The 20499-nt window shown below is 54.9% G+C and overlaps 5 protein-coding genes across 5 annotated transcripts; 2 read left to right on the plus strand and 3 right to left on the minus strand.

Annotated features, from left to right (window-relative positions):
• Positions 1-511: 511 nt before the first annotated feature.
• On the minus strand, positions 512-6941 carry GCG54_00014436 (putative cytochrome c1 heme lyase; the record flags this gene model as incomplete). The annotated part of the gene is made up of 4 exons (XM_045414268.1): positions 512-785; positions 856-1699; positions 6473-6793; positions 6854-6941. 4 exons carry the CDS (start codon positions 6939-6941, stop codon positions 512-514), a joined length of 1527 nt encoding a protein of 508 aa, XP_045270846.1.
• Positions 3736-4869, plus strand: GCG54_00014437 (Tyrosinase-like protein orsC; the record flags this gene model as incomplete). The annotated part of the gene is made up of 3 exons (XM_045414269.1): positions 3736-4471; positions 4528-4625; positions 4687-4869. 3 exons carry the CDS (start codon positions 3736-3738, stop codon positions 4867-4869), a joined length of 1017 nt encoding a protein of 338 aa, XP_045270847.1.
• Positions 6942-13281: 6340 nt separating the features above from the next.
• On the minus strand, positions 13282-15036 carry GCG54_00014438 (Oxygen-dependent choline dehydrogenase; the record flags this gene model as incomplete). Its single annotated transcript, XM_045414270.1, has 3 exons — positions 13282-13477; positions 13540-14704; positions 14760-15036. 3 exons carry the CDS (start codon positions 15034-15036, stop codon positions 13282-13284), a joined length of 1638 nt encoding a protein of 545 aa, XP_045270848.1.
• A 958-nt stretch (positions 15037-15994) lies between these two features.
• Positions 15995-17310, minus strand: GCG54_00014439 (Endoglucanase type C; the record flags this gene model as incomplete). The annotated part of the gene is made up of 2 exons (XM_045414271.1): positions 15995-16651; positions 16708-17310. The coding sequence occupies 2 exons, from the start codon at positions 17308-17310 to the stop codon at positions 15995-15997; spliced, it is 1260 nt and encodes a 419-aa protein (XP_045270849.1).
• Positions 17311-20010: 2700 nt separating this feature from the next.
• Positions 20011-20428, plus strand: GCG54_00014440 (Extracellular sulfatase SULF-1-like; the record flags this gene model as incomplete). The annotated part of the gene is given in 2 exon segments (XM_045414272.1): positions 20011-20280; positions 20294-20428. 2 exon segments carry the CDS (start codon positions 20011-20013, stop codon positions 20426-20428), a joined length of 405 nt encoding a protein of 134 aa, XP_045270850.1.
• Positions 20429-20499: the final 71 nt, after the last annotated feature.

The raw sequence follows: 20499 nt of genomic DNA on the forward strand, positions 1-20499 counted from the left end.
AGGAGCACCCAGGACCTCCATTCCTGCCATATGTGGCCGCTCAGATGAGAAGAGACGCAAAAGGACCAAAAAAAAAGTGACTAGAGCGCGGGTCAAACGATGCGTAAGGTGACAAGCGGCGGAAACTTCATACACACACTATTCATCGTACCACCCACCCTCGACCACCTAGCCGGAATGGCAGGAGAGGAAGGAACCCTAAGTTCTTGATGAAGGTAGGTCTCAGTCTGGAGGCAGGTGCCCCTCCACCTCCTTCCCCTGGCATCTCAAAGATATTGGAATGTGCAAGCCCGTTGGCCACACCTTCTCGAGGCTGACCTCTTCGTGATCCTCCACATATTATCTCTCATGATACCTCCTATCCCGGGAATATTTTGTACAGTGTCTGAGTGGGAAGACCATGCCCCCAAGGCATCTACGTCTATTACAAGTACAATATCAGCACACCCCCGCTATCAATACATCCGCACGCCATGCAAGCACTCCTCGATGAATTACTTTTCTCCCTTCCCTACGCCAAACCCGCCCCCCTCAGCGCCCTCATCTTCACACCCTCCCAGCTATTCAGCTTCGGCCGTACGTCCAGGTAAAAGCTCGGCTTGCCCTGCGCGTCAGGCCGCCCCGCATAAAAGTCAATCACATAATCCACCTGCACGCCGCACCGGTCAATCACCCAGTCGTGCCGGTCGAACGGCGCCTGGTAGCCCAGCAGCGTGTTGAGCCGCGCCTTGGGGGACATGTTTGTGCTGAGGCCGGCGAAGGAGTGCAGGCGCGGGCCGTCGCAGCTGTGTTATTCTTTCGTCAGCAATCTCACACCCCCGAGTTTGTTATCTCCTCCGGGCTGGTGGCACTCACGCGGTCCCCTGCGTATACGGCGCCTCCCACTCTTTAATCTCCTTCCACGCCCGCTCGTTGACGGCGTTGTGGATCGGCACGACGGTGCGCATGTCTGCGGCGCGCGTGTCGTGCCCCTTGCGCTTCATGGCCTCGAAGAACATCTTTTCCGAGGGGTACACCCAGTTCCCCGTCGCGGCGTCCGCGCCTGTCTCCTGCTCGTTGTTTGACGGTGCGCCGTGGCTGCTTTGTAACGTCGTCGGCGCTGCGGAAGCGGGGGTGGGGGCGTCGTAGGGATAGCTCGAGGTCGAGGTGCGCGGGATCGTGGAGACTTCGCGGTAGGTGTCCAGGGGAGATTTCCCTGTCGGTGATGGTTGAGCGGGAGGGAGGGATGGCGAAGAGGTGAAGGGGACGTAGGAGCGAAGTGTTTGCGTCCAGGATGTCGTCGAGGGCGAGGGCTGTTGCGCTTGGGAAGGGAGGGCGTGTGGTGGTTCGTGGGGGTGGGGTGCGGCGGCGGCGTTGGCGGCGCGGGCTTGTTGGAGCCAGGCTTCGCGGGATTTATGGTCCACGGGGCACGCGTCTGCGCCTGCTCCCGCCGCCGTCGTTGGTGATGATGTGCCGGAGAAGGGCGTGTAGGAGAGGAGGGACTGCGTCCACGACTGCGACGGCGGCGGGGTCTGGCTCGGGATCGGATGCGGCGGGGCGGGAGGGGTGGCGGCGTCGTTCGGGGCCGCGGCGCGGGCGTGTTGGAGCCAGGCTTCGCGGGCCTTGTGGTCGACGGGACACGTCTCGGCGTCCTTTGGGTCTGCCATTCTGGCGGGAGGCGGCTGTGCGGGCTGCGTTAGGAGGATGAGGTCTGGGAGGTCTGTGGTTGCGGTGGACATGGTTGAGGATGGAGGGGGGGCGATGATGCTTACCTAGAGTAGAGGGGAGGAGATCGGTGGCGGGCGGGTGCTGTCTACTTAAAGATGATCCGGTCGGCGGCCTTCAATCGGTCGTGGCGTGGTTTTGTTTGTTTGTTTGCGGGGTGGTTATGCCGCATGAATTGCGCTGGCGCAACGGAGCCGGGAGCTTGGGATGTGATGACAGTTGGATTTTGCTTCAACTTTTTTGGTGGGTCCCTTTTTTTTCTTGGATGATGTGATTGGGTTCGTGTGATTGGTCAAGAATCACAAGCCCATGTCGGGCGTCACTTCGCAAGCACCTATGACGAAATAATCCTTGTGAATTTGAGTAATTGAATCAATAGCTGGAATATTACCATGTATCTGAAATCTGTAAACGTATCTTAAGTCTGAGCATTGAATACTTATTCAGCGTTTATAAACACATGCAATAGTGATATTACGTAAACATGGATTCCTTCGAGTCTAGAGTCGAAGCTGGTCCGGACGTGGTTCGGTCACCAGCTTTACTGCTTGGTTTCACGTCTGTTCTTTCTGGCTTTCCCCTCTGATTTCTTCACGAATGAATTCGCACTTTCTAGCAGTCTTAAACCCCACTGGTTGGCGATATCAGGTCATTGTAAGAATCAATCCAGAGCGAAACGAACCGGCTATTTTTCCAGTCATGGTTCGGAGTTGCAGCCTTCCTACAATCGTTTTCAAACACATGGGCCCATGGAAAGATTAAACGCCCATTCTTTGGGCTGAATTTCTTTATGTCTGGTCACATGTGATGATCATATGAACATGAAGCTTATGGTGTCAAGTGAAAAAGCGTCGCTCAATGTGAACAGAACAAGAGCTAGTTGAGCAGCAAAATAGACAGCATGACTGTGGACGCCAACGCCACAAAAGCCCTGCAAGAACAGATTCTCATAGAAGAGCTCACAATTGTATGCGCTTTTGGCACGAAATCTCTTCCGGTGCCAGATGAAACAACAAGTTCCGACGCAGGAGGTTAAGGCCATGAACGCAACAACAGTGCCTTAGCCCAATCACTCTGGCATGTATATCTCAGAAAAGTGAGATGACCTTTTTGTCCATTAGTTAAGAATCACTGGAGTTGTAGAGATCATGAAACTTGCAACGAACGACTTGAATCTTTTGATTACCGAAGGTTTCCCCTTACTCTAGGGAGACAAGGAAAAAGCCTTGTAACCACGAGGTATGATGTTGACGCATTGTGATGACTTGAGCATCATAAAACCATCAAGATTCGACTAGTTCACCGACCAAAGGCACTGAGATGATGTGAGGACAGACCTTGCAACCAACTTCATCCCCTTATCTGGGGTTCGTGCGGCTACTAGTATAATCCTAGAATGAGCAAGTGCAGGCGGGACACAGTTCCGAAGCAGTCGCATGCCCTATTAATAACAACATACTTTTGCCTCCTTACCAAAACCTACCTCCCGTCGGTTTGCCCCGCCTCGAGTGGGACATAGTCACAAGCATGAGGCATGCTGTTTAAACTCGTCGTCAATTCGCGAGACCCAAGGAGAGAGAGCGGCGACTCGTAAACACGGCCACGCCCGCCAACAACACACAACACGGTTCAACGAGCGGTCCCCCCAAAATTCGACTTTCAAAGTTTTCCACGGCCAATTTCAACGCTAACCGGCTTACCCCAAACTCTTGTAATTGTGGATGAACAACAGACTGCAATACGAAAGGAGCAACCGGGGAAAGGCGATGGAACATGACTGGAGAAAGACTTTTTCTTTCCTGTCGTCGATCATGCCGACGCTAATGAGCCCTGGCGATGCCGAACTATGGAGAAATGAGGCTTTGGGGAGCTCCGTCTGGAGACCGAAGATCTACACCGCATAGTAAACATAAAGGAAAGCCCATCATCACGATGAAGAGTCCTTCCCCATCCCGCCCTACACTCGTTACCGCATTCTCTTGAGCCGTCACTCTCCACCAACCCATCGTCACTCGTTTCGACCGTCTCATAATGCATCTCACCCCACTCCTCGCCGCCCTCCTCGCGGCCACAACCTCCGTCTCCGCCGCCGCCCTCCCCCGCGCCGAGCCCTGCACAACCCCCGCCGTCCGCAAAGAATGGCGCGAACTCGCCCCGGCCGAGAAAGCCGACTACCTCCGCGCGGCAGTCTGCCTGCGCTCCCTCCCGCACCAGAAATACGCCGCCTACGAAGCCGTCGTCACCCGCATGGACGACCTCACCTTCACCCACTGGGCGCTCCAATCGCGCATCCACTTCGTCGCCAACTTCCTCCCCTGGCACCGCTGGTTCGTCCAGCTCCACGAGGATCTTTTGCGGAACGAGTGCAACTACACCGGCGTGCAGCCCTACTGGGACTGGACCATCGACGCGGACGCGCGGGCGGTGCCCAGCTCGCCGCTCTTCGACGCCGAGACCGGGTTCGGGGGCAACGGCCAGTTCACGGGGAGCGACGTGCCGGGGTTCCAGAGATGTGTGGTAGACGGCCCGTTTGCCAACACGAATTTGACGCTGAGCATGGGCTGGCCGGATGTCGGGGAGCCGGGGAACAGGCTGCACTGCCTGACGCGCGAGTTTAACAGCGGCGACGGGGCGGACGAGAACGGTGTGACGATCATCGGGGACATGCAGGCGGGCGCGTTTGATTCGAATGTCATGAATACGATATATGCATTTGAGGGATTTGGGGATATGGTGACTATGCTGGAGGGCCTGCCGCACGCGCAGGGTGAGTTTTGCCGTCTCGTTCGAAAGAGTGGAGGGGGGATGCTAAGAGGAGTGCAGTTCACAGCATCATCTATGGCGACATGGGCCCGGCCACCTCGCCCAACGAGCCTCTTTTCTTCCTACACCACGCTAATGTCGACCGTGTCTGGGCAAAGGTTGGTTCTCGTCGAAGTCACCAATCCAAGTGTGAATGAGTTGCTGACACCCAATGAACAGTGGCAAGGCCGAAATGATACCCGTCTGGCCGACTACACCGGCTTCCAGGACACGGACAAGATCTACCCGGCCGCCATCACGGACAGCATGCCTGTGCTGGAGCTCGCCGAGACGGATCTCCTCGTGCGGGACTACATGGACACACTATCTGGTCCTCTGTGCTATACGTACTCCTCCATGTAAGAAAAAAGAGAGAATAAAACCAAAAAGAAGGGAAATAAAGACAAAGAAAAAAAAAACCAAAAAAAAAAAAAAAGCTGATCATGGGCCCGCTGGGCATAACTTTTATACCATAATAGCTAAAATAAGATGAAAGACATTAATCAAGCTACAATTCGCAGCCAACACAAATGTTGAGATTGATAAATGAGTTGAACGTGTGCTTTACCCATAGCCCGTTGAATGTGGTGAGTCCGATGCACTGGGCATTCAACGTGCCCGTGCAGTTCGGACGCAGTTGTGCGTGTGTATAATATCATTGGATGGGAAACCTGCAGCCCCGGGAACACCTCATGGATTTGAGAGTCGAGCTGCTCCAAAAGTAAACCTCAATAGGATACGGAACAAGGGATAAACTTCAGCACCGCCGCCACGAACCCCCTTCACGCAGTCCATGAACCACATCTGACTTTTGCAGTCCAACTTATATAAATTGACCGATCCTCCCCATGGTTCACTGGAAATGGGAACACTGTACCCTCTCATGCCTACCAAACGCTAAACTCCCGGCCACGCCGGGACCCTCGCACCTTTTCCCTCTCGTCTCTCCCCGCAGCTCCTTCTCCATCCACCGCCACGCTGTGGCTGATTCACGCACAGACCACCGCTTATCGCAGTCAGCATCTGTGGCTGGTCGGCTTCCTCCAAGTCGGCTACGTCGGGAAATGACGGAAGCGATTCAGAGGTGGGGGGAGCAAAAGCAAAGCACATGGCACGATCGGATGAAATTGGCGTGTTTGAACAGCTAGCATGAGCTGTCGCGCGTCCGCTGGACCAGCACCACGCAGTCCCGGAGCTACGGACGGTAGCGTCTAGCTGCAGACGGGTGCGAAACATCACATGCGCGCTCTGGGGAAAGCAAAGGGGGGTGACAGCATTTCGGAGCTTTGGCATTGGCTCGCTGTGCCGGAGGTTGCATTGGGACTTGAACCTCCGAGATATCCACGAGCGTTGGGAGGCACATGCAGCCGAAGTGTATTGTGCACGCGAGCCACATATGATAATGCCAAAGAGGTGAGGTAGAACTTTTCAGTTGTTTTTGGGGGTGCTATGTACGCGGGATTGGCGACGAGCTAGACTTATCGGTACAGAGCGTGCTCTGCCCATGTAGTAGACGTTAAAAGGAAAATAGTAGGCCAACTTGCTCCGGGTAGACAAGCATTGTCTCCCGTTCGTAGGTGTCAAGTAACTCCCGAGTCCGCACCAGGCGTCGTGGTGGTCTCCCGCCAACGCAACACTCTTGGTGTATCGCAACCAGTCGCGGCGGGTGTGCGCCGCCGCCATCCATTTTTCGTTCCTGAGCCCCGATTGGCGTCGTCACATTACATGACTGCCGAGGCTTCCGTACCCCAGCCGAGGGCATCCCCCGTTTCCAAGGGACAAACAGCTTGGGTACCATGTAGTCTTTTCCTCGTCTTTCGTACACGCGTGCCGCCTGAAGTTTTGGGTGCTCGTCCTTGGTATCGCCCCGTCTGTCGCTCATATCCATAAAAAGCACACGCAATTTTAGTTTCGGTTTTTGTGATTTACGTTTTCAAGCGATATTCATCTCTGGTAGTATCTCAACCAAAGAGGGCAGCGCCGCCGGACTCGACGGCCTCGATCTCGGCCATGTCGAGGGGCTGGCGGCGGAAGCGGGCGGGGAGCTCGGAGCGGTCGAAGAAGATGCCGGAGGCGGGCATGACGGAGCCCATCTCGTGGCCGGAGGTGCCACCGATGCCGGTCTCGCCGTTGCGGATGGAGCGCTGGAGGGGGCCGTGCTGCTGGGCGTGGTCGCGGTAGGAGCTGAAGGAGGTGTGTCTGGCCGGGGCGGAGCCGTTGCCGAAGTTGGGGGGAAGGGTACCGGTGGGCGAGGCCGGGTGAGGGGCGGGGGTGTGGTCGACTGAGGCTGTTTGGTGGTTTGTTAGTTTTCTTGATCACGAGGCAGCAGAGAGGTAGGTGGACGTACAGGGAATGGTGCGGCGGCCGAGGAAGCGGATGCTGGGGGTGCGCTCGGCGTGGGCGGCAGCCTGGCGGAGGACTCTGGTCGCGAACATTTTTGCGGTTTTACGAAAAGTGTGTGGTGAAGAATAAGAAGGTCCGAAGCTTGTCGGTAGTTGCGTGTGTATGTGTACGTAGGTGGTCCGTCGACTCTCCTCCTTGGTGATAAAGCTATGTGTGGCGCCGGGCGACTTGTGCTGGGAAGCTTGGTGGGAATGGGTTGTTTGGTGTTTTGTTATCTGTAACTGTTGGGTGAATGCACGAGGAGGCTTCGTCGCTTTATCAGCAGGGAGGAGAGCGGGTGGGAGATTTATCTCAGGGTTTGGGTGAACGGTGGTGGTTGAGGGAGGAGAGGAGAGCCAGGCGCGGGCGAGGTCGGGACGGCGGGCTGTTCTTATTTAATTTTTTTTCTCTTTCGCTCTCAGAAGCAAGGTGTGTCGAGCCGAGAGACCGTGCCTGTGCCTGCCTGCCTTGGGTCCTGGGTCCATGGGCCGGCCCATGTGCGTGAGATGTGCCTGCGGTGGTGTGGTACCGTGCCGGCGGCCACTTTCCCTCTTTTTCCCCCTCCCCTCCCCTCTCCTCTCCTCTCCTCCCCTCTGATTTTTTGTCCTTGGTCCGAAATTCGTCAATTGCAACGGCGTGGTGGGTTGGGTGCCGAAGGTTTTGCAGGTGGTGCGGCGCCTGGCGCGTGTGTCGACCGCTAAACCGGAGTGGACGGTGGACATTGCGCACGTTTAGTGGGCTGTCGCACGGGCAGGTGGCAGGGTGGCAGGGTGGCAGGGGGGAGCTGGGCTTGGGCTTGGGTTTGGCAGGCTGCACCGCTGCTGCCAGGAGGGGACCTACACCACCTAGGTAGGTAAGGTAGGCAGGCACCTAGCAATGTGGAGGGACCGGGGGCATGTCGCTCGCTCGCTGATGTGCTTGCAGCCTGCAGATAGATACGTCCAAGCCGGTCCCTGCTGCGTGCTGCTTGCTGGCCTTTCCCGAGTGTCACTGTCAAGTCTTAGCACTGAAGCCTGCTGCTCGCTGCACTTCAGCAAGGAAGGTCAGCCAAACAAATCACAAAAGTGACCGAAACCCGAACCTCGGGCGTCGAATCCGTGGTGCACACACACAACACACAGCACCCAACACCACCCAGCAGGAACATGATTCCCGTCGTCTTGGCCGCCCTCAATTGAACCTCAAGCCCCGAGAACCACCCGAGGGCCACAGGGTTCGGTTCGGTTGCAGATGGCCGTCCGGGGTTGTGTGTGAGGTATGACGACGCGGAGCTCTAACACGCAACAACTCAATGGTCATCTTCCTCCTCTCGTTGCATCCCGATGCTGCTCCTCCATCGGCAACAGCCAAAACAGGCAAACATCGAGTTCCCCGACCTTCGGCCCCGTGGAATGTCTTACAAACATCCATTTCCAACAGGGCAGGTCCGCTATCAAACTCGTGCGGTCGGCTTGATCGTCCCAGTTTCAGGGGTCCCCCACAACCACCACCTACAACCCAAACTCCAGAAACGGCTGCCGTAGCCTATGTGCTCCCCTCCGAGGAAAGGAAAACCGCGCCATTCTCAGACACGACATCCAAAGCTTGCACGGGCAGATTCGCGGCTGGCCGACAGGGAGTCGAGCTGTCGCTACTGCAGTGCCCCCCGAGGAGCCCACAGCCCTAACACTGCAGCCGCCGGGGGTTGGGACCTGGATATCCCACGCGTTCGGCCACCACCTGTGAACCAGTCCACAACATTGAAGGATACTGGACGCCTGCAATAATCGTCCACAATTCGTCACCACCTCTCCAAAACCTCCAGTGGTGCCCCTCCGCCGCTGGCCCTTGTCTGCTCGTCTCTGTCCGTGTGCTCCGCCGCCGGCTCCCCTCCACGTCCAGCAAAAAGCTCCGCTCTCTCACAGACATCCATGCAACACCGCGAGGAAGAAAAAAGCGACCAGTAACAACGCAGCTCCCCAATGGCGGGACAAATAACTATTTTACACGTGAATTGCGCCTTATCTCTACCCTCCCACGTCATGGCTCCGAATCGTTCGATTTCCCGAACCCCAAAACGCTAATTTGCACCGTTCTCCACCCCAGTCTCCCGTCCAGAACCTCCGACTCCAGTCATCTCGCATCCATACCGAGAGAACGTGAGAGCCACTCCTCGGAGAGTGTCTCCCAGGCTTTTTGCAAGTTGCAAAAACAGCAAAGACGAACCACACACACCCGTCTCAACTCGTTTTGTCCCCGGTGGTTGCTGGTTCCTCCTCTCGGTCCGCGCCTTTCAACATGCTCCCGCTACACCTCCTCAACAGCTCAACAGAGCCTGTGTCGCAAGCACCGGCACCCGAACAGACTTCTGTTGCACCAAAGCATCCAACACCCCTGGTCCCGTCCAAATAAACCGCTCCAATTGCACACAGCTCGTCCACCCAAGAAAAATCATAATTCGAGCCAAGAGATTCATCCAACCTTTCCTCTCGCACGAGCGTTCCGTACAAACCTTGCCTGTGCAGCGACCCCCTACATCACCCCTTCACCCTCCACCCGCGCCCATGGTTTCCCCAGACTTTTGTGCTTGATGTGACGCTTTTTTTGTGATATGTCAGCCGGATTAGCTTCAATCTGCCACGGCGTCCGGCGGTCTACAGCGGGCGCGACAACAACCACCATTCAGGGAGGAGGAATCTGACAACCTGTCGGTGGTTCGGGAATACTCCATCAGGAGAAAAAGCAGAAGACACGGCCACGCAGGACAACCATAGGCAGCACACCCAAAGCAGAAACAAGCCTTTCCGCGGTATTCACGGCGCTGGCGCCCCGATCCCTGCCACCCACCATCTTCCTTCTTCTTTTCCCCCCGAGACACAGAAAACTCGACTGAGAAGTGCAGCCTGCATCGAACGATTCTGCGGGCTACCGGAGACCGGAGGCTTCCATTGGCGCCTGAACCTTCTGCGCAGCCGCGCCCGAGAAAACAAAATTCTGTCTGGGATGGCTGCTGCCCGTCCAACCCCGCGGCGGCACATCGAACGCCCCGGGGGGCGGAGAGGGTGTGGTCGTCAATGGGCTTGACTTCTGCTGGCAGCCTGTGACCAATTATGTGTCCTCTGGCGAGCGATGATAGCATATGCAGCAGAACCAAGCAGCAAACTGCAGAACGACACAGCACGGCGGAGACCCGGATCTCGCGAGGCCAAGGAAAGACGTCGTATCCCTTTAACGAGATGTCCGTTTCCCGCCCGAACCATCCATACCTAACGCCCCCCACGGAGGAAAGGCAACCTGGGTCCCAGTGGTCGTGCATCGCATTGCATCAGATGCGCCGGGGGTCGACTACGCCCTGGAGCACCCCCAGCTTTACCTGCCATACAAGGTAACTCGACGCCGGGGAGGGACGTCTTGTCTGCCCTCGACTCGAGTCTTCCCCAGGCAGTCAGTCTTGATGTTTGCGGGGTGAATTGATCGTTCAAGTCTGTGGAAGGCTTAGGCTTCAGCTTCTGTTACCAAACACCACGACCGCTAGGACCTGAACATTTCTATGATCACCATTAGCTGGTTTCCCCGGACTTTAGGAAAGTTTGGTCAAGGTGATCACCCGTCCCGCCATCAACGGCAGAGCGGGAGCGCGCTTCGCGCTCCTCCGACGCTCACTGTCCCCTCGTCGTCTCCTTCCGGTTGTAGACGGCCGCCGCCGGTGTGTGGGATGTGCGGCCGATAGCGGCGCTCAAGGCGAAAAAAATGGGTGAGAAGCCGCCTGGATGCCCGGCCGCCTTCCCCTCCTCCAGGCTCTTTAATAGCCTGCTCCACACATCCATCAGTGCTCTCTCAGGTTTTCATCTTGTCCAGCGTTGTGCCGTGGAGCTCCACCGCCCTCACTTTGCATTGTCGAGCATGTTAATTGCTCCTCTTGGCGCGCCTCCCGCCTCCGTTGTCGGGACTCGGGACCCAGGTGTGGTCGGCTTTGAGCTGTTTCTGGGCACTGCTCGTCCGATGTCTGTTCTTGCTGCTGCATTCCCGACGCGGGCGGCTGGGCGGGATCGCCGCTCGCGCGGGTTTGGGTTTGATTGAGACCTGACCCGGTCGACTTATCCGGTCCGCTAGCACAAAAAAAACTCTCTGGAGGGCAAAATATCCCGAGGCGCGGCACTGAGTGCACCGTTTGAGGTAAAACCCGCTGCCCCCGCACGAACCGCCCGGTCCGGTCGGGGAGGGCGTGAATTATTAATCTGGTTTGACGACGTGCGATCTGCGCGCCGTGGAGTGTCGGCCACCGTGTCTGAAAATTGCCACGTTTTGCCCGACTACATGCCTTGGTGATTTCCGTTCTTGCCTTCGTGGGATTGAAGAGGACCTTGATTAATATTCTTTTTTCCCTTTTCCAATTGATTGAGGTACGGCCAACTCCTTTGATAGAGGCTATCTCTATTCGTTAATCCGCATGACTTGAGGTCTCCATCTTGAGGTTCCCGGTGAAGGCAAGTCTGGGAAATATCTCTGCCGCACATGTATGCCAAGCCTAGAAGATAGTCCCGTCTGCTCGTAGCAGCTGCATTGTTTAGGCCGTCGCAATTGTCTGTTTGGGACCCCCCTCCGGCTGTCGTCATTCTTCGTCGCCAGTCGTCAGCTTATTCAACCTGCCTCATGGGAGTCTAGGGCCTTTTTTAGTTCTCCCGGGGCTGAATAAAACGTTGTCAAAATTCTGTGAGAACGCGTACATACTCGTAGACAAGTCCCACTAACAAGGGTAATGCACTAGTAATCGGTTTTGATGATTTCTTTTCTTCGTCAGTCTTAGGATTTTACCACAAGCTCTGGCAGGACATTGCGAGCAATGCTCCTTTAAAGCCTTCTTTTTTTTTCCCCGTTCTTCTTTGCTCCCCTTCTCCTACTAGTCCTGTCATGTCGCCTAGAAACAGGCCACAGCTCCGACGAGGTGATATGGGGAAGCAAGCCCTCTATTTTGACATGAAACGAGAATATTGACTTTTGTTTGATCTAGTACCTCAGGCTGTATGGATGTGGCGGCCGAGTCTGTCCAACTATCCAGCACACGCTGCTGCCACGGATGTTGCAGATGCTGACGCAGTTGGTGCTCTCATCGTACCCCTCGTTGCAGTCGCATCTGCCCGTGTTGACGGTGGTGCAGCAGCATGACTGTAACACATGGAAGTCGGATCACATTTTTCCAATTCTCGCGACTAGACGGTTTTTTTAATGGACGAGGACGTAGCCTGGACGGCCGCGGAGAGTCATTCGCGATGGGGGGAGAGAGAGGAAGCGGTAGACGTACCTTTGCGGCAACACTGCTGACGAGGGCAAAGGTGGCGGCGACGACGAGGGCGGTGAACTTCAGTTTTGTTTTGTGCTTCGATGAGTGGGAAGGTGTAGGTGGAAATAGACGAGTTTATGCTTTCCGCTGACTTTAACGAGATGTTGATGATTTCGAACCAGTCTCATGTCGCCCGTGGTCTCGGGCTCTTTTTGTATACGGCGCTTAAGTCCCCGGATCCCATCCTACGATCACCATCTGCAGGCCTTGTCTCTTGCTTGACTGAAGGTCGTGTAGCATATTTAAGGCTCAAAGAGCATGGTAGATGAATATCGGGAACTCCTCAGGAACCGCAGAATAGGAGATTGTATAGTCTTATGTTCGTGAGGTGCCTTCCGCTGGATGATTCCCTAACGACGCAGGACTACTCCGTGCGAGCAAACCCGGAGAACTTACAGTTTCAGAACCAATCAGAACGTAATGCGACAGCTGTACCGCTTGATGGCGGTGGGGCCATCGCGTCTTCGGGCTCCCTGGACGAGCAGGTGCAGCCGCATCTCGGTAGCTAGGCTTCTACCTAACCGCCCGATGTCATTCTGATAAATTTCCCTACGGAACTTTTGTTGAGTTCCTTTTTGTCTTGACTGACTGGATATCCTTCCGGAGATCTTGGAGTAACTACGTAACTACTATGCCCTTCGTTCAGTATATTAAGTCGTACATGCGACTTTTGTCTCACTTGAGGCGCTAATCTTTGCTCTTCCCGAGACCATAGTAGCTGTACTTGCCCCAGAGACGGACTGACTGTCGGTTGCAAAGTCCGTAGTTATGCACTTCAGCCTCTTGTCAAGCTAACTGGCGCTGGAAAGTCCGACTCTTATGACGAACATTGCCCTGGATGCCGTCATATGTCATGCCAGTACTATGCGAACGAGCCAAGTCATTCTTGCGTAGATATGTCTGTATTTCCTGACTGGAGCGCACACCCCTTGCATCTGCAACCTCTATCAGTTACCATTGACAGGTGAACTTTCTTTGCTCGCAACTCCGACAAGCCTATGCCAGATCAGATTTTACAAATACACGTCGACAGAGAGTCCCTTCATGAACACCCTGGAAAGCCCCCTAGACCGTCACTTTTTCATGGCAGAGAAGATGATGCCTGCTGCTTGTTCCGCCAAGGCGTACGTCGCGACCTGCAAGTTCGCCGAGACAGAGACCGGGAAGACTGAAGTATCAACAACTCGGAGGCCATAAACCCCAATGACACGCAGGTCTGTATCCACAACTGCGCCCATCGACGCAGTCCCGGCCGGATGGTAACATCCACTACAAACCAATTAGCAACGAAACCACGGCTTCACGAATCACTAGAGGGGCTGACAACATACCCTGCCATCTCCCGCACGCGGGCGTCAATCTCTTCGTCCGTCGACTCCATCGTCAATGGGCTGGCAGCCAGCTCGCCGGCGATGATCTCCCTCCCGAGCACTGTCTCGGTCGAGGTCAGCAGCTTGATGTTGCGGCGGATCGTCTCCCGCGCGGCGTAGCGGTCGACGGCCGTGCCCAGGAAGTTGGGGTCGATGAGCGGCGCGTCGGCGATGTCCGCGGACTGGATCGTGACGGAGCCGCGGGCGGAGTTGATGAGGACGACGGAGATCATCAGCACGGCGCACCCGTCGGCCGAGACCCCGGAGTACTGCAGCAGGTGCGAGGAGTGCGCTCTGTCCTGGCTTAGCAGCGGGTGTGCTGTGGGGTCGGCGATGGGGCCCTCGTCCTGCTCGATCGCGGCCTTGAGGCCGTCTTTGGGAAGGGAGACAACGGTCATGAAGTCGATGAAGGCGCCCTGGGGGTACTGTGACTGGTTGAACATGGGGTTGCCTGATTCCTTGGCGTAGCCCGCGGAGGCGTTCTTCAGCTGCCAGACGGTGGGGATCAGGACATGGTCGTGGAAGTTCTTGCCGACTGCGGGCTGGTCGAGGAGGACCGGGACCTCGAACTTATTCAATGTTTCGGCGGGGCCGATGCCGGATAACATCAAGATTTGCGGCGTGCGGTAGGCGCCGGCGGCCAAGATGGTCTCGCGGCCGAGAATCTGTGTTCCGTTGGCGAGTTGGACGCCGCGGGAGACGAGGTCGCCCTCGGCCGATTTCTCGACCAAGACCTTGGCAACAAGGCTGTCTGTTAGCACGGTAACCCCTTCGAGAGAGTACCTTAGCGAAGCCAGCTGCCTCTTGCCCTTGTCGCGGTTTTCTTGCAGGTCTGCGACGCCCAGGTTGTTTCCCGCGTTGTTGTCAAACTGGGAGAGCGCATCGACGCCAAGCTCTTTCCAGGAGTCGAGCAGAGCATCACGCAGGGGAAACACCCTGTTGGTAGAACCGGGAGACTGAATCTTGATGGGGCCGGAGTGGCCATGTGCCAGAGGGTTTGTCGAGTTGTCAAAGAGCGTCTCAGTCTTGCGCATGTACGGCAGCTGGCCCTCGTAGCTCCACCTCTCATCGCCAACACGCTCAGCCCAGATGTTATAGTCTACCTTGTGACCGCGAGCCCAAGCAGCTGGACAAACGTTAGCAGCCCCAGCCAACAACTACACTGTTCCACTTATGCTCACCTCCGTTGATGATCGTGCCTCCCCCAAGGCCTTTCCCCACGGGCGACACGATCTCTCTGTTCTCGAGGTTTACCTGCGGTACCGATGAAAAGCCCCAATCATACTCCCCGCCGATCGCGCTGCTCATGTCAATCCACTCAATGTTCTCGACGGCATGAGTGTCGGGGCCGGCCTCGATGAGCAAGATCTTGAGGGCGGGATCCTGCTGGAGGAGTCGGTTTGAGACGACAGACCCGGCGATGCCCCCGCCCACAACGATGCAGTCCCAGAGTTGCATGGTGTCTGGTCTTGGTGCAGACATGAAGACAAGCGGAGAGATCCAAGGCCTTGAATAATGGTAGAGTGCCACAGCTCAGTCGTGTAAACAAAGGATGAGTGACGGCATCAAGGGGAAGTCTGAAATTTGTGGGCTGCTAGGTAATTTAAACAACAAAATCCCAAAGTCATCGGGCCACATAGCTTAAGAAAAAATCGCGTACCCCATACTGCATGATCTGCTCGTCGGCTCAACCCTTGGAAGAGACGCAGCTAACTCCGAATGAGCTGTTTTCTGCACGCTGCTGGGCATGCAGAGACGCATCTCCTCGATGCAACTTAGCGGCATGAAACCCCAGCTACCTGGACCCTTCTTGTCGACAAAAGATTTCGCGGAATGTGCGACTGTCAACTGTGCCTCTTCCTGGACAATTTCTCTTGCATGCAGCCCGGGGGATATGCAGTCTTCAGACCAGACTTGGCTTCCTGAAGAGGGCTAGCACAGAGGGTCGTACTCGGTTCCGTTGGTTCGATGTTGCAACGCAGGCATGCAGGCATGCAATTGTGGGACTGCGGGCTTGGAGTTGACGAGGGCCTGCGGCTTTGATCGACGACTTCAGAGATCCTGTTTGATGGGGAGATCGGGAAAAAGAAAAGATACTGCGTGATATGAAGGGAGCGAAAAGCTTTTCATTGTTGGAAGTTAGTCTAGGACGATGTTCATCCGGATAATGTCCGCCTTGGCCCTGCAAGAGGCAAGTATGCGGTCCTAGGTTTCCACATGATGTTGACACTGAGTTCACAAGCACGGCTGCGATAGAGAGATAGAGATACAGTGTACCGGACACAGAGAAAATAAGAGAGTAAAACTTTAAATCATCGCTGCGTGTGACAGAGGTGGACGTGACTGTTACGATATTTTGATGTATATAAACAACCGATATTTTAATATTTACAGTCTTGAACTAAAGACATACTATTTACAACCTCATGTTCATGGTAGAGTTGATCTCGCCGAAGCGGATGTTGCTGAAAGTGACCTCGGGGTTGGGCTCAACCTTGACAATGGAGTCGGGGAATCCCTCGGTGGCGTTGCAAGGACCAGCTGCCTTGGTATCGAGCCACTCCATCGCAGTCGCGTCGTCCCACCAAATGCTCATGGCCAGGACCATGCCGCGGGTCATGGACTCGCCCATACCAGTCATGCCACCCAGAGTCATGAACTGGTCGGCACCAGTAGCCTTGCAGTAGTCGTCGTTCATGAAGTTGATCTTCGGGGGACCCTCGATTTGGACGACGTTGCTGTTCACGACCTTGCCGTCCTGGATGTACAAGCGGTGGAGTGCCTTGAGCTTTCCGTCCTGGGCGGGGAACTGGGTGACGACGGTGAACTTCCTGGTCGTGTCGACCTTGAAGTTGGCGCCCCTGCCGTAAAAGGTGGTGTCGTTGCCACCGACCTTGTACGGGTTCCATGAGCAGCCGGACTTGTCACAGACGCCGGTCTTCTCGCACTCGTCGCCGGTGCACTGGTACAAACCGGGCTTGTTGCAAGTGTGAGGGGCAATGTGAGTAGCGCGGGAGTTGGCCTCCCAGATGTCGAGCTCATTGCAGCATGAGCCCTTGCCATCAATGTTTCCCTGCAGACCTGTGTTAGTCGAGATCCCTAGCCGTGCGCAGCAGTCAAAGTACTTACGACTCCGTTGATGAAGGACGTCTTGAAACATTGGGCATCGCAGTATCCAGTGCCGTAAGCGGGACCGGCCTTGTTCAGCACGCTGGTATTCTTGCCGCCATCGGGCAGCATCTCAGAGAGGTACAACGCGCTGTTCATGCCACAAGGCAGCTTCACCATGTCGACATCGAAAGTGAACTCGTTGCCGGTGAGATGCAGCATCTCGTAGCGCTGCTTGTTCTCCTCGAGCAGATACACGCGGGGAGAGACCTTGCTGCCATCCTTGAGGATCTGCATGCGGAGGTCAGTGCCCGAGGTCGTGACACCCTTGTCCGCATAGTCGGTGATGCCCTGGATGATGCAGTTCTTCGCACAATCCTCGGCGTTGGGGCAGGCGGTAACGTTGGGCGGGTTGTTACCAGTGAGGCAGCTGACGCCCTCCTTGGTGTTGATTTGATGCTGGCTGGAGTCGGCGACGATGAAGTTGGTCTTCTTCACGCATCCGTCCTTAACGGTGCAGCGGAATGTTTCAAGCTTGGGGTGGTTATCGGTTGCATTACCAGGCGTCTGACCGGCGACGATGCTGGCGAGCAGAAGAGAAGCGGAAAGAATGGATAGAGCCATTTTGGCAAATTGTTTTTAAGAATGCAGATGCTGAGTTGGTCAACAGGTTGCAAGAAACGAAGGAATGAATGACAAGAAAATGCTTGAGCGGATGAGAAGCTTCAAATCCAAAGCCATCTGATGTGGCGGGACGACCTAGCTATATACTTTTGATGAACTGCATGATGATCAGATGCCGATTCGTAAGTCCTTCCATCATCAAACGAGTTTCAGTCACAACGCGGAGAACTCGATAGAGAACGTCCATGACAAGCTTTCGGGCCAAGGTGGCATAGCTCAGGGGTAAAGGGGGGCCACTCTAAATCCTTCAGTAAGGGTTCTTGGCCGAATACCTCGCAAACGGTAGCTGTAATTTAAAGTCTATACTGGAGGCTCAAGTAGTAAAAAGGCTGCGTAGGAAGGGATTTGCTGCCCGGACTATGGAGAATGAGTGAAAGTCCGGACGGTTCGTTGGTGTGCGTTGGCCACTCAGGGTCCTGAGCCGGAGTTGGGGGCCAGGGACCAACCTTGCTCTCGGCCGGCACGGATGCCATTTACCACTCTTTCTCACGGATATGTCCGCCCCAAAATCTCTTCCCAACCCCAAAACGGACTACTCCTCCCGCATCTTTACGAACAAGCGCAGTTTAAAGTTCTCTCCTGTAACGAAGAAATTGTTTCCAGAAAGTTTATCGCACATCCCACCCTCAAATACAGAGACCTACATCCCACCGGCTGAGGCATGATTCGCGGCTTAAATGATCCCTCACATATCAGCCGAAGGAGAAAACAGCCCCCACGAAGCCGTTAGCCTCAAATCTCTCATGTGAACATCCTGAGCTATTTGCAGCCCAATGTCCGTCCCATGTTGCAAGTTAATTATCTTCAGACAGTAGATCATGTTGCGGCGGCGCAGACGTGTTCGTCAAAAGTCGGACAAACCGTGGATTCGGTGACCCGCGGGGAAGGTTAGTGACAAACTGACAGCTCCGGCAGCTTCGGATGCATTTGAGGCCAGCAAGGGCTGTATTTTCATCGGCCGTCATGAAGTCGCTGCGTCGGCGTCGTAAGTTTTCGAAAGCGAACGGAGATGGTTACGCATAACTGGGCCAATCGTTGACATCAGCACTCGACATAATGTGAGCACAATTTTCTACGGATACTAAAACACGAGTCAACTTCACGGTTCGCAACAAGCTGAGCCTCATTGATTTTGTCAACCTGACGGAGCTCCGCCCAAGATCGGTAGTGGCCCCTGTTCATCCCACTCGGATCTTTCCATGGCCCATCTCGCTTGTGGGTTGACAGACTCTTGGAATCAGCTGTCGGGTTGCGCTAACTCCCCGGCTTGGCACCTTCACTCGCTGAAAAGCATTCGCGTAATAATTCTTATGAGCCCCTTTGCGCAGGCATGTTCGCATGTATATGACTTATTGCATGGACATGCTAGTCATCAGCTATCACCGAGCCGAGTATTCGGGTAGCACGCAAATCGCTATCGGGTACCTACAAGGGCACCCCGACTTGGGCCATAAAGAGAGCATTTGGAGAATGAAACATGATCTCCGTAGCGGGGTATCGTCACGAGTGTGATTCGTGCCCGCTTGCGCCTGGAAACAGTCTCAGATCCTGACATTAGTTTCGTTTCTTGACTCTTCTGCAGGCAGGTATTCCATGCTCGCACAACAATACCGTCGACGGACTACAGGCGATAGTAGCATCTCTAAGAGCCAAAGACTCGACTCATGAGATAAAGGATAGTTCCGAAGAAACCTTATGAGGCTTCAAAACGCCAAGAAATCGAAGAAACGCCTGCATAGCTGTGAGCAGGTACGAGCACATTTTGTCGGTAGAGTCGAAGTCAGCAATCGCTAACCAAGAGACTCGGAGTGCTTTATGAATACTGAAACGCGAATCGATGTGCGCCGGTGGCATAAAGCGGTAGTCCTCATGCGGTGCGAAACCTGCAGCTCTACGGATACTACAATCACATCTGAGTTGGGATAACGCGCACACCCGCATTCAAGCCGAATTATGGTTTGGGTTGGAAAGAGAATCAGACTTCAGCGTTTTTGCGGTAGCGGGCATTAGTGAGGCCGGGGCGAAGTCCTTACGGCGATCCTTCAGTGTGGAGAGCGTAAGATTAAACCGAATAAATCAGCTGCTAGGATTGTTCAGATAGTTGTCACCACAGACCTCACGGAAATGTAAAGGAGAGGATCTTTAAATGGTTAGAAAAGCTAGCGTCCTCTCCGTCGATCATGACAGTACGCCGCCAAGGGCAACTCCCATGATTGCTGCGCCGGATCCTCCACGGCAGTTGGCGGAATGGATAGAACCAATCATGCCTCAACAGTATGCCTCGATTCTTCTAGAAAAATGGGCTTGCTGCTGCTGTGATGTGGTAATTTGAGGGTGCAACATCGCCATCGCGGGGATTGTTGCATTGAGCTAACTTGTCCTGGCTGTCCGGCCGATAACCGACAGGACGAACGGGCATGATGATTGATGTTGAACTGACAACGATCGTTCAATTTTGCACGGGTGGCAAGAATGACAACAGCCGATTGCCGGCGAGATCCTGCGAAACCTAAACCGGATGTCTAAATACGCGTCGATGAGACCGAACGGCCTTCGTCACTTTCCTTTCCACCTTCTGTAGTACCATTGACTCAGAACCTTCAAACCTGGCTTTGATCAATACATTCGTGACTTGAAGCCATGCGGGTTTCTCACCTTGTCCATGCCATCTTGGCAGCAAGCCTGGTGTCATCAGCATCACTAAGGCCGAAAAAGCCCAATATCGTATTCATTATGACAGATGATCAGGACTGCCGCCTTGGCTCAACTGATTTTCAAAGCATTCTACATCGTGAGCTGATCTCCAAAGGAACTGAGTTTACCAATCACTGGACCACTACAGCGCAATGCTGTCCCAGCCGTGCAGGTCTGTTGCGAGGTCAGCAGAGCCACAATACCAACATCACACATGTCAGTGGTGCAGGGTAAGTTCCAAGACACCTGCATATTGATTCTTATCGACGCTAAAATCTCGCGAAGGGGTAGTTACGATAAATGGACTCTGGCCGGCGAAGACAACGACTACCTGCCACACTGGCTGAAGAAGGCAGGATACTGAGTTGAATGTGAGAGAGGCAACCCGAGCGACTCTTCACCAAGGAAATTAGCTAATTTAAAGAGACAGACATC

The sequence above is a fragment of the Colletotrichum gloeosporioides genome (genome assembly GCF_011800055.1).
Source record: "Colletotrichum gloeosporioides strain Lc1 chromosome Unknown consensus_6, whole genome shotgun sequence".
NCBI classification, from domain to species: domain Eukaryota; kingdom Fungi; phylum Ascomycota; class Sordariomycetes; order Glomerellales; family Glomerellaceae; genus Colletotrichum; species Colletotrichum gloeosporioides.